This window comes from Ovis aries, chromosome 2 (assembly GCF_016772045.2).
Source record: "Ovis aries strain OAR_USU_Benz2616 breed Rambouillet chromosome 2, ARS-UI_Ramb_v3.0, whole genome shotgun sequence".
NCBI classification, from domain to species: Eukaryota; Metazoa; Chordata; class Mammalia; order Artiodactyla; family Bovidae; genus Ovis; species Ovis aries.
The window spans coordinates 242,785,732-242,799,309 of record NC_056055.1 but is presented as its reverse complement, the minus strand read 5'-3'; the positions used below and the strand labels follow the sequence as shown (position 1 = coordinate 242,799,309).

Genomic DNA, 13,578 nt, shown 5'->3' with positions numbered 1-13,578 from the left:
TGGGCGGGCGGTCCCTGCCACCGCTCTGGCGCTCTAAGGGAGAAAGAGGCAGGGAGGCGTTGATGCCGCTCAGGTGACCAGTGACTAAACACTTCAGAAGAGAATTCACTGCCGTGTGAAATCGTGGGCGGGGTGTGTGTGTTAAAGTTACGGTGTGTGCAGAGAACTGAGCGGGGTCCACGTTGACCTTACTGTTGGGAGCTGTTTGTTGTTGCTGTTCAGGCGCTCAGTCGTGTCCGACTCTTTGCGACCCCATGGACTGCAGCACGCCAGGCCTCCCTGTCCATCGCCAACTCCCGGAGTTTACTCAAACTCATGTCCAGTGAGTCGGTGATGCCATCCAACCATCTCCTCTGTCGTCCCCTTCTCCTGCCTTCAATCTTTCCCAGCATCAGCATCTTTTCCAATGAATCAGTTCTTCGCATCAGGTGGCCAAAGTATTGTAGTTTCAGCTTCAACATCAGTCCTTCTGATGAACACCCAGGACTGATCTCCTTTCGGATGGATGGGTTGGATCTCCTTGCAGTCCAAGGGACTCTCAAGAGTCTTTTCCAGCACCACAATTGGAAAGCATCAATTCTTTGGCGCTCAGCTTTCTTTACAGTCCAACTCTCACATCTATACATGACTACTGGAAAAGTAATGTCCGCCGGGGTCCAGCCCCCACAGGATCCAGGGAAACCCGAAGGAGAAACAGCGTTGGCGATTGATTTAGAGAGAGATAAGGAAAGAATGTTGAAGATAAGAAAATAGAGGAGAGAAAGAGGCTGATGTTTCTTGGTTTACATAGAAAGCCAATAAAACTCCGAGACAAGAAGTTTGCCCTCTTCACGCCGGCCGCAGGTGCCCTCCCGGTCTCCCGAGGGAGTGAAGACGCAGAACGTCTTCCCGTTCAGGTCTTAGAAACCCGGGCAGATAAGTGAACGCAGCGAGCCCCTATGCTCCAAGGGATCAGCCTGAAAAAAAGAGGGAGAGGGAGATAGAGAGAGAAAGAAAGATAGAAGAAAAAACATGGGGTGACCGAGCTGTTTCGATGAGCAAGGCCCAGAAGCTTTATTTTTCAAAAGGTACTTTTATACCTTGCCTTATATATGGAGGGAAATGAACGATGCAAGGTCATACAGAGTCAGCCCAAACATTCCAGCAGTTTTGCCCTTATCGAAACCAGGATTTTTTCTGCATACCTTACCCACAAATGATGTTGTATACAATATCTTGTGGCCTTGGAGGCCTGGTAACATTTTATGACCCTCTTTTGATAAAGGCTGCTCAACCAGAAAACTTATTTTCCCTCAAAGTGTTTTTTCTTTATATTTTTAATCTATGTCAGCCTCAGAAAATGCCACAGTTACATTTTTCACAGAGTAAAGGTGCAGTGAGTTACAAGAAAGAACCAATTAGCTCAAAGATCTAATGTGGTTAAATTCAAGGCTACGCTTGTTTTTCTTACATTCTCACTATGTTAACTAATGCATTCCCAGGCGCACAGTGGATAAGAGATACGGGAACTTAGCAACAAGCATTGGCCCAATAATGAAATGCTACACTAGCACTACTCTAATAACTTTTAACTCTTTCAAAGCCTCTATGTTTTAGGCTTTCCGTGCCTCTCACAGCTGAGAGGCTGTAAATAATCATATGCGTAGCTGTAAGAGTCTGGATATACCTGCCAAGCAAGCTAGAATGCTAACAGAGGGGGTTTGATTCGAAATATTCCTCTCATGTCCAGGAGACTTATTAGCTATAGCCCTAAGTTGATTTTCTCCAGAGAAAGGTGTTCAGGGTTAGCCCCCTGTTAATGTCAGAGGAGTTGGTGAAAGTCATGAAATAGTAAAACAGACAGATTCTGGTTTTGGGGTAGATGCTCGAGAAAGCCTAGGAAGCCCCTAGAGTTCTGAAGCCTTGCTTAACAGTTCTCTTCCACATGACCTTGTCATGGGTGGGATCTCCCGTCGTGGCTCCCGGCAAATGTCTCTGGTTTTTAATATGCTGTCTAGGTTTCTCATAGCTTTTCTTCCAAGGAGCAAGCGTATTAATTTTATGGCTGTAGTCAGGGTCCGCAGTGATTTTGGAGCCCAGGAAAACAAAGCCTATTGCTGTTTCTATTGTTTCCCCATCTATTTGCCATGAAGTGATGGGACCCGAAGCCATGATCTTAGTTTTTTGAATGTTGAGTTTTAAGCTGGTTTTTTCACTCTCCTCTTTCACCTTCATCAAGAGGCTCTTTAGTTCCTCTTTCCTCTTTGCTTTCTGACATAAGGGTGGTGTCATCTGCATATCTGAGGTTATTGATATTTCTCCTGGCAATCTTGATTCCAGCTTGTGCTTCATCTGGCCTGGCATTTTGCATAATGTACTCTGTGTGTAGGCTAAGTAAACAGGGATAAGGGACTTTTTGAGTTGTACTACAGAAGAGAAAGGGCTTTCCAGCTGACGCAGTAGTGTGAAAAGAATTCGCAGGCCAATGCAGGAGATGCAAGAGATGCAGGTTTGATCCCTGGGTGGGGAAGATCCCCCGAAGGAGGAAATGGCTGGAGTCCCTGGGATGGCAAACAGTCAGACATGACTGAGTGACTGAACACACACATAGAAGAGAAAGTCAGGCGGTAGGAAGAGCATGGTCACAGCCCTGGCAGAAATGAAGGGGCAGAAGGATGATGGGAGAAAGCATCCCATCGGGTTAGAGGCGGGAGGAAAGTGGGCACCGAAAGAAGAAGAGCAGGTCCTCCCATCTCTGCCCTTATAATGCTTCCTCCCATCATCATTCTGCCCCTCGTTTCTGCCAGGGCTGTGACAGTGTTCTTCCGTTTGGTATTCCTGCCTCCTGACTTTCTCTTCTGTGTGTGTGTTCAGTCGCTCAGTCGTGTCTGACTCTGCAATTCCACAGGTGTGACTATTTTGCCTAATATTTGTCTAGTATGTATTGAAGGGCCTTCCGTGGTGGCTCAGATGGTAAAGAGTCTGCCTGCAATGCGGGAGACTGGGGTTCGATTCCGGGGTGGGGGAGATCTCCTGGAGCAGGAAATGGCAATCCTCTCTAGTATTCTTGCCTGGAAAATCCCACGTATGGAGGAGACTGGTGGGGTACAGTCCTTGGGGTCGCAAAGAGCCGAACACGACTGAGTGGCTAACACACCTGCCCATGTCTTGAACTTGCTTTGGGGCTTTTGAGGCAATTCGAAGAGCTTGACATCTACTTAGAAAAACAAGACCTATGCACAGGCAGACTCAAAGGAGTATCTTCAGAGTGACGGAGTGAGGAAATTGAGAGCCTCAGGCCTAAGCAGTGCCTCTGTGAACCTTGTCTGACCGGAAGGTCACTAGATTCTACAACTGGTAGATGCTGTGCATGTTCACGTAGGCGGTGAGGTCATCAGGTGTGGGAAGTCTAGTGACCACCCCGACTGCACGCTTGGTACCCCTGTATCAGTGAGAGAACGGCGGCAGGTTGGAGTTGGAAGGAACTCTGGGGATCTTTGACACCATCCTGTTCTTTACTCTTCTTCCCATTTTGTGGAAGAGGAAACTGAGACCCAGAGAGGGGACTGGAGTTGTCCAAGATCATGTAACTAGTTTGGATCAGCAGTGGGACCAGAACCCAGGTCTGCAGATGCAGAACCTGTGTCGCTCAAATGCTGCTTCTCTCTTGTACCCCAGGAGGTGCAAGAGAGCCTGTCAAAGCCTGTGTTGACAGAAGCAAGCACTTCCTCATTCTAGGAGCAATAAACAGAATGGCTGTTGCTCAGTGAACAGCCATTTTATCTTCTGTTACTTCCTTTGCAAGGTTATGTTGTAATGTTGTCCACAACAGCAAGCCCAGACACTTAAACAAAACAACAACAAAACATTCGTACATGACTTCTAGTGATCAGGGTGAGTAATGGTCTTTGATGCTACAGAGCTCATCTTGGGGAATATAAAATAGGACACCATGACCTTTATTCCTCCTTAGCCTCATAGCCAAAATGTAAATCTGCAGGCGCAGGTGAGAGGCATTGTAACAGTCTGGAAAACCTGGGAGCTGGGAAACCTAGGTTTCTTGCATTAGACACCACCTTGTTGGGTCTCCTTGGGCAGGTCTTGTCCACTGCCTGGGCCTATTCCCTCATCCAAACAATGGGTTCTCAGTGATATCTGGGGTCCCATTTCTCCCTTGCTCTCCCCCTCCATAAACTCTACTTCTTTACTTAAAGCAGAAATAGGGTGTGATTGTGAAAGGAGAGAGGAAGACAATGTGGAAGTCGTTTAATTCAATGATTTTTAAACTCTAGCTTTATTCATTAAACAGATATTTACTGAGTATCAATTTATGCCAGGCACTTGGGCATTTTTTTGGCTAAAATGAGATAAGACCCCAACAATGAATAAAGAACGGCGTGTCCCAAGTTTAAGGAATCACATCAGTTCAGTTCAGTTCAGTTCAGTTCAGTCGCTCAGTCGTGTCCGACTCTTTGTGACACCATGAATCGCAGCATACCAGACCTCTCTGTCCATCACCAACTCCCGGAGTTCACTCAAACTCATGTCCATCGAGTCAGTGTTGCCATCCAGCCATTTCATCCTCTGTCGTCCCCTTCTCATCCTGCCCCAATCCCTCCCGGCATCAGGGTCTTTTCCAGTGACTCAACTCTTCTCATGAGGTGGCCAAAGGATTGGAGTTTCAGCTTCAGCATCAGTCCTTCCAAAGAATACCCAGGACTGATCTCCTTTACAATGGACTGGTTGGATCTCCTTGAAGTCCAAGGGACTCTCAAGAGTCTTCTCCAACACCACAGTTCAAAAGCATCAATTCTTCGGCACTCAGCTTTCTTCACAGTCCAACTCTCACATCCATACCTGACCACAGGAAAAACCATAGCCTTGACTAGATGGACCTTTGTTGGCAAAGTAATGTCTCTGCTTTTGAATATGCTATCTAGTTTGGTCATAACTTTCCTTCCAAGAAGTAAGTGTCTTTTAATTTCATGGCTGCAGTGATTTTGGAGCCCCCAAAAATAAAGTCTGACACTGTTTCCACTATTTCCCCATCTATTTCCCATGAAGTGATGGGACCAGATGCCATGATTTTAGTTTTCTGAATGTTGAGCTTTAAGCCAACTTTTTCACTCTTCTTTTTCACTTTCATCAAGAGGCTCTTTAGTTCCTCTTCACTTTCTGCCATAAAGGTGGTGTCATCTGCATATCTGAGGTTATTGATATTTCTCCTGGCAATCTTGATTCCAGCTTGTGCTTCTTCCAGCCCAGTGTTTCTCATGATGTACTCTGCATATAAGTTAAATAAGCAGGGTGACAATATACAGCCTTGATGTACTCCTTTTCCTATTTGGAACCAGTCTGTTGTTCCATGTCCAGTTCTAACTGTTGCTTCCTGAGTTGACTGTGGCTCAAATCATGAACTCCTTATTGCCAAATTCAGACTTAAATCGAAGAAAGTGGGGAAAACCACTAGACCATTCAGGTATGACCTAAATAAAATCCCTTATTATTATACAGTGGAAGTGAAAAATAGATTTAAGGGACTAGATCTGATAGACAGAGTGCCTGATGAACTATGGACAGAGGTTCATGAAATTGTACAGGTGACAGGGATCAAGACCATCCTCATGGAAAAGAAATGCAAAAGAGCAAAATGGCTGTCTGAGGAGGGCTTACAAATAGCTACGAAAAGAAGAGAAGTGAAAAGCAAAGGAGAAAAGGAAAGATATAAGCATCTGAATACAGAGTTCCAAAGAATAGCAAGGAGAGATAAGAAAGCCTTCCTCAGCGATCAATGCAAAGAAATAGAGGAAAACAACAGAACGGGAAAGACCAGAGATCTCTTCAAGAAAATTAGAGATACCAAGGGAATGCAAAGATGGGCACAATAAAGGAAAGAAATGGTATGGACCTGACAGAAACAGAAGATATTAAGAAAAGGTGGCAAGAATACACAGAAGAACTGTACAAAAAAGAGCTTCATGACCAAGATAATCACGATGGTGTGATCACTCACCCAGAGCCAGACATCCTGGAATGTGAAGTCAAGTGGACCTTAGAAAGCATCACTACGCACAAAGCTAGTGGAGGTGATGGAATTCCAGTGGAGCTATTTCAAATCCCGAAAGTTGATGCTGTGAAAGTGCTGCACTCAATATGCCAGCAACTTTGGAAAACACAGCAGTGGCCACAGGACTGGAAAAGGTCAGTTTTCATTCCAATCCCAAAGAAAGGCAATGCCAAAGAATGCTCAAACTACCACACAATTGCACTCATCTCACATGCTAGTAAAGTAATGCTCAAAATTCTGCAAGCCAGGCTTCAGCAGTACATGAACCATGAACTTCCAGATGTTCAAGCTGGTTCTAGAAAAGGCAGAGGAACCAGAGATCGAATTGCCAACATCTGCTGAATCATGGAAAAAGCAAGACAGTTCCAGAAGAACATCTATTTCTGCCTTATTGACTATGCCAAAGCCTTTGACTGTGTGGATCACAATAAACTGTGGAAAATTCTTCAAGAGATGGGAATACCAGACCACCTGACCTGCCTCTTGAGAAAGTGTCACATATTCACCTTTAGAAAACCATCCCATTTATTTACATTACAAAAGATAGGTGTTTGAGTTAAAATAAAATCCTATTTTCCTAAGTGCAATTAAAGCTTTTCAGAAGCAGTTCAGTGCCGCAGATATTGACCAGCTCCCTTAAGACTCTGTAATGGTTCTTCAAGGGACCCTGGGAACCAAGAGGTGAACATGGAGCTCGTCTTGTGGGGGAAGACAAGCCCATGACTCCCACTTAACACAGTCCATGAGGTGGGGTGTATTAGGGGGTTGGGCTTTTTCCTTGGGGCTGTACTGGGTGAAGAGTGTCCCCCAAAACTTCATGTCCACTCAAATCCTGTGAATGTTCCCTTCTTTGGAGATGTGAGTTGTTAAATTAAGATGAAGTCATGCCTTAACCCAAGGAATGGTGTCCTTAAAAAAAGACACCATGATAAAAGACGTAATTGTAAGTGGAAATAAATAAAATAAATGGAAGAAAACATAGGCAGAACTCTCTCTGACATAAATCATAGCCCTATTTTTTACAATCTGTCTCCTATGGTAAAGGAAACAAAATAAAAAATAAAATTAAACTTAAAAGCTTTTGCACAGGACAGGGAACCATCAGCAAATTGAAAAGACAACCTACTGAATGGGAGGAAATATTTGCAAGTGATATGACTAATAAGGGAATCAAGATTGCTGGGAGAAATATCAATAACCTCAGATATGCAGATGACACCACCCTTATGGCAGAAAGTGAAGAGGAGCTAAAAAGCCTCTTAATGAAAGTGAAAGAGGAGAGCGAAAAGTTGGCCTAAAGCTCAACATTCAGAAAAACGAAGATCATGGCATCTGGTCCCATCACTTCATGGGAAATAGATGGGGAAATAGTGGAAACAGTATCAGACTTTATTTTTGGGGGATCCAAAATCACGGCCGATGGTGACTGCAGCCATGAAATTAAAAGACGCTTACTCCTTGGGAGAAAAGTTATGACCAACCTAGATAGCATATTCAAAAGCAGAGACATTACTTTGCCGACAAAGGTCTGTCTAGTCAAGGCTATGGTATTTCCTGTGGTCATGTATGGATGTGAGAGTTGGACTGTGAAGAAGGCTGAATGCCGAAGAATTGATGCTTTTGAACTGCGGTATTGGAGAAGACTCTTGAGAGTCCCTTGGACTGCAAGGAGATTCAACCAGTTCATTCTGAAAGAGATCAACCCTGGGCTTTCTTTGGAGGGGATGATGCTAAAGCTGAAACTCCGGTACTTTGGCCACCTCATGCAAAGAGTTGACTCATTGGGAAAAACTCTGATGCTGGGAGGGACTGTGGGCAGGAGGAGAAGGGGGCAACTGAGGATGAGATGGCTGGATGGCATCACGGACTCGATGGATGTGAGTCTGAGTGAACTCCAGGAGATGGTGATGGACAGGGAGGCCTGGCGTGCTGCGATTCATGGGGTCGCAAAGAGTCGGACACGACTGAGCGACTGCACTGAACTGAACTGACTGATCCCAAATGTATGAATAGTTCATGTAGTGCAATATAACAAAACACCCTGATTGGAAAATGGTCAGAAGACCTGAATAGACATTTTCCCAAAGAAGACATACAGCCAACAGACAAATTTAAAGAAGCTCAACATCTAATTTCTAATTATTAGAAAAATGCTAATCAAAACTGCAGTGAGATATCACCTCAATCTGGTCAGAATGGCTGTCATCAAAAAGAACACAAGTAACAAACGTTGATGAGGATGTGAAGAAAAGGGAATCTCTGTATACTGATGGTAGTAACATAAATTTGTGCAACCACAGTGGAAAATAGAATAGAGATTCCTCAAAAAACTGAAATAGAGCTCTCCCATGATTCAGCAATTCCTCTCCGCATCCAAAAAGATACATGGGCTCCAATGTTCATAGCAGCATTATTTACAGTAACGGGAAGCAACCTAAATGCCCATCAACAGATGAATGGATAAAGAGGCTGTGGAATGGAATACCACCCAGTCATGAAAAAGAATAAATTCCTGCCAGGTGCAACAACGTGGATAGACCTGGAGGCTATTATGCTAAGTGAATAAGCCAGACAGAGAAACATGAATAGTGCATATGTTATCACTTATGTGTGGAATCTAAAAACAAACAAACAAAAATGAACATAACAAAACAAAAACAGACTCATAGTTATAGAGAACAAATTAGTAATTACTGGTGGGGAGAGAGAAGTGGGGAGGGACAAGAGGAGTTGGGGTTAGAAGGTACGAGCTGCTATGTAAAAAATAAATAAGCTACAAGGATTTATTGTACAACACAGGGAAAATAGCCAATATTTATAATAAATTAATGGAATCTTTTGTCAAGAAAAATGTTGACTCATTGTTTTACCTGAAACTAATGTATTAATAACATTGGAAATCAGCTATACCGCAACTGAAAAAAAAAAAGACACCCAGACATAGAGCGGGGAAAGGCCATGTGAAGATAGAGGCAGAGGCAGGAGTTATGTTGCCACAAGCCGAGGGACACCAGGAGCTGCCAGAAGTTGGAAAAAGCGAGGAAGCGTCCACCCGCTGCTGGCGTCCCAGGTGGCTCATTGCTAAAGAACCCACCTGCCAATACAAGAGACGCAGGTTTGAACCCTGGGTCAGAAAGATCCCCCGGAAAAGGAAATGGCAACCCACTCCAGTATTCTTGTCTGGGAAATCCCATGGACAGAGGAGCCTGGCTGGCTACAGTCCATGGGGATGGCAAAAGAGTTGGACACAACTTAGCAACTAAACAACATCCTTCCGGTGAAACTTTGGAGACAGCATGGCCCTGTTGACACTTAATTAGTTTCTAGAGTCCAGAACTGTGAAAGAATAAATTTCTGTTGTTATAAGCCACTCGGTTTGTGGAAAGTTGCTGCAGGAAGTTAATATAGGGCACAAAATGAAGTATGTTGAGACATAATGATAAGGTTGCAGCAATTTGCTGTTATGAAAATTTAATAATATTACTAGATTTATTAAGTCATATTACCACTTATACTTTATACATATTTGTCACTATTAGGCTTATTATTATTGAAGTCTGATTATTATTTGTAGGCTTGTTTATTATTACTATCTGAATCAAGCAGAATTTGACTGAACTGGACCAAGAAGTTAGTGGTAAAGAGGGTAGGCTTAGCAGTCAAACAGAACTGGGTTGAAAACCCCAGCTTTGGGTACTTATCAGTAGTGTGATCTCAGTCAAGTGACTTTTGCCTCTTAGAGATTGTCCACATTGGTCAATTGCGGCTACCAAACCCTCTTCATCAGATTATTGTGAGACTGAGATTCCTCATTTAAAAACACTTAGCCCAGGAATTTCCCTAGTGGTCCAGTGGCTAAGATTCCACATGCCCAACGCAGGGGTCCGGGATTCAATCCCTGGTCAGGGAATTAGATTCCACATGCCGCAACTAAGAGATCCCCAGTGCCACAATGGAGATGGAAGATCCTGTGTGTCTCAACTAAGACGCACCACAGCCAAATAATTTAGAATACATAAAAGCACTTAGCCCAGTGCCTGGCACATAGTAACATCTCAATAAATGCCAGTCAACTCATGAGCAAAGCACATAGTAGGTCCACCCTACCTAAAGTTGCCTCAAATAATCTCTCTTCCACGACCTTGATGATTTCTTTCTTTGTACCACCATCAACTTTCTTTCTTCACTGAAGACTCTATTCCCAGCAGAATGTAGAATGTGAGCCCCATTAGACAGGGGCAGAGTCTCATTTATGGCTGGACATCCAGGATCTAACAGAGTCTAGTGTGTATTGGTGAGATGGTTGGATGAATGAATGAATGGCGAACACCTTGTCTTATAAATATTAAATGAAGACACGTTTGATCAATACATTTCCTTTTATTCCATCTGTAGTCCCACACAATTGCATCAGAATTCTTATGCATCCTCCTCACCATCAACAATTTCTCCTGCCTACTGCTTTAAGCCCCTTTGGTAGGAATCCAGCCTCCCTGATAACGTAAAACATGGGTATCCTGGGATCTTCAAAGCATGGGGCTGAATCCTTGCTGGAGCTGATGGACTGTGGGACATCAGCCCTATGCTTGGCACATAGTAAGTAAATTTCCCCCTCCTCCCACTTGCTCTGTTTGTTATTTATTATAGGGTTCGGGTGGTAGAGGGGACAAAGGGGCTGAATCAAGGGATGGCTGGGAACAATTTGGGGATTTATAAAACCTTTGTGTATATCTTTCTTTTTCTTGGAGTTGGATTAGACTGGCACACTGCCTGCTTCCAGTGGTACCACCAAAAAGGACTTAGCAAGACCAACAGAATTCTCTGAAGATTCTGCATGTCAAGCGATCCCAGCCTCCTCTGTATTCCCCAGGTCCCTAGGAGTCACTGTGACTGTGAGTGGGGATTATCAGGGTGTCAGAGAGGGCCACTGCCCTAATAATAAGATGCTCTGAACTGGAGTCTTGTCAGTTACCTCTGCAAGAGGTGGATCGACATCCTTGATCCTCCTCGCATTTTAGTTCTTGGCCTTCTGTGGGAAGGGTGACCTTCAGGTAGGGCCTTTCATAGCTCTAGAACCAAGGAGGCCCCTAACAATTAAGCAGGAAGAAGGGCTGGCCAGCCATCACATCTGATATCCTGAGATCCCAGGAGAATGATCCACTCTTCCCAGATCTCCTCCAGGTCCCTCATTGCTAAGCGTGAAAGCTCCACCTGGCTCCTGGAGTCTCTGGAGAATTGAGGCACTAAGCTGTTTTACTGGGAAGGTTGTTCTGACCTGCACTGAGCCTGTCCCAAGCCGCCTGCCTCCTGCCCAGCTTGCCGCCCCTCACAGGGCCTGGCTACCCAACAGACTGTGACCAGGTCATGCAGACAGGCATGACCCCGCTACCTTCCAGGGGTCAGTACCAACACTCAGTAGAAAGGGCTGAGTGTCCCGGCCTCTGGGGCTGGTTCAAGTCAGATGAAAGGATCAAGGCCACTCTTCCTCCTCCGGGGAGTGAAACGACTTCTGACTTGGCTGATTTCACCCTGTGAAAGTGATCACATCAGTGATCAGAGCTCATCAGGCCAGGATAGCTCTCTGGAATCTAGCCCGGGGGTGGTTTTCACATCAGCCTCTGTTTCAGTGACTGAGGACCTGGGGATCTCTCCTTTTCCTTCTGGCCCGAGGCCCCTCACACACTTCTTCCAGTGGGCCAGGCGGTGGTGGGCAGAGGACCGGATCTCCCCACTCCGCAGGCCATAGATAATGGGGTTGACCATGGAGTTGACAAGGCAGAGCAAGGAGCAGAAGGCGAAGACCTTCTTGACCTGGTCGCTTAGCCTGGCAGCCAGGCTGTAGACCATGAGGGCCAGTACCGGGAACCAGAATATGAAGAGCACAGCCAGGAGCATCCCCAGGGTCTTGGCCAACCGCACATCCAGCCGCATCCGGGCCATTCCAGACAGGTGTCTGTCCCGGTGCTCAGCCAAGCTGGCTACGTGCTGATGGGCCTTCCAGAGGACATGTGTGTAGGTGTAGATGATGCCCGCAAAAAGGGTGGCGATGAACAGGAGCCAGCCCAGCAGATAGTCATTGGGGATCAGGGGGAAAAGCTCAGAGCAGGACCTGGGACAGCAGGTCCATCCCATGAGGGGCAGGTAGGACACCAATGCAGCGAGCACCCACATGATGCCCAGGGTTGCCAGTGCCCTCCTGCGGGTGAGCAGAGCTTTGTAGGTAGGCGGGTAGCGCAGACAGAGGTAGCGGTCGATGGCAGTCAGCAGCAGGCTGCCTAGGGAGGCCGTGAAGGTCAGAGTCACACTGCCGATCTTCAGCAGGAAGACAGCTTTGGAATCCACGCCATCGAAGACGTGGAAATGTACAAAGCTGGAGGCAAAGACCACACTGGCCAGAAAGTCGGCCCCAGCCAAGCTGCTAATGAACAGGTAGGAGGGCTTCTTGCGGAGCCGGTGTGAGGACACGATGAGGTAGAGAACAGCCAGGTTCTCCAGGGCACTCAGCAGGCCCAGGAGGGTGCACAGCACTGCGATCGCGATCTTTTGGGGACCGCTCAGGATCATGTACTCCTTCATGGGGTTGAAATTCAAGCCATCGCTGGAGCCGTTGGCTGCCTCTATCTTCAGGCATATCTCCATGGGGTGGGTCCCTGGGCTTCTGCCGGGCTTGCCAAGAAGTCTTTGCTGTGGCACAAGAAGAAGAAGAGATGAGTCTTTTTCAGTCAGTGCAATGACCTCACACGATCACTCACTCTAGCCAAACTCTTCACCTGTGCGGATGGATCATATTTGTTGCTCTCTGCGGCGTCCCTAGTGTCTCAGACCGTAAAGAAACCGCCCGTGATGCAGGAGACCTAGGTTCCATCCCTGGGTGGGGAAGATCCCCTGGAGAAGAGCAAGGCAACTCACTCCAGTATTCTTGCCTGGAGAATCCCATGGTCAGAGGCGCCTGGCAGGCTAGAGTCCACGGGGCCTCAAAGAATCGGACACGACTTTGTGGCCTGCACTTCCACTTTGTCACTTTCTCTCTGTTTCACCCTTTCTCCATTCTGGTGAGGATGTACTAGGTCTGTACTGGTTGCCTTAGGAGAGGCATGTGGGAATTCAAGAAGCTGAAAAAGTGAAAAAAGTGAAGTCGCTCAGTTGTGTCTGACTTTTTGCGACCCCATGTGACTGTCCATGGGATTTTCCAGGCAAGAGTATTCCAGGCAAGGTTACCATTGCCTTCTCCAGGGGATCTTCCCCACCCAGGGATCAAACCCAGGTCTGCCACATTGCAGGCAGACGCTTTACCATCTGAGCCACCAGGAAAGTATATCAAGAAGCCAAAGCGACCTGCAAACCATATGATCTCACATATACGTGGAACTAAGAAAAACCCCAAAACTAATTCAAAGATACAGACACTAGCTTGGTGGTTGCCAGAAGGAGGGATTGGTGGGAGGGTGGTGTGGATGAAATGCCTGAAGGGAGTCAAAGGTACAAGCTTTCAATTATAAAAAAGTCTTGGGGATAGTTACTAATACTATATT

At 46.0% G+C, this 13,578-nt stretch overlaps 1 protein-coding gene across 13 annotated transcripts in view; it reads right to left on the bottom strand.

Moving 5' to 3' along the window:
* Positions 1-10,406: 10,406 nt before the first annotated feature.
* Positions 10,407-13,578, bottom strand: part of CNR2 (cannabinoid receptor 2) — a 36,731-nt gene continuing 33,559 nt past the window's right edge. For 12 of the 13 annotated variants that reach the window (XM_060410670.1, XM_060410669.1, XM_060410674.1 and 9 more), the window contains one exon: positions 10,407-12,730. In XM_060410670.1, coding sequence (XP_060266653.1) covers positions 11,600-12,730 — 1,131 coding nt within the window. In that variant the 3' untranslated portion in view covers positions 10,407-11,599. Of the gene's footprint in view, positions 12,731-12,816; positions 13,159-13,578 lie in introns of all 13 variants that reach the window. The other variant, XM_060410677.1, reaches the window with a different exon arrangement.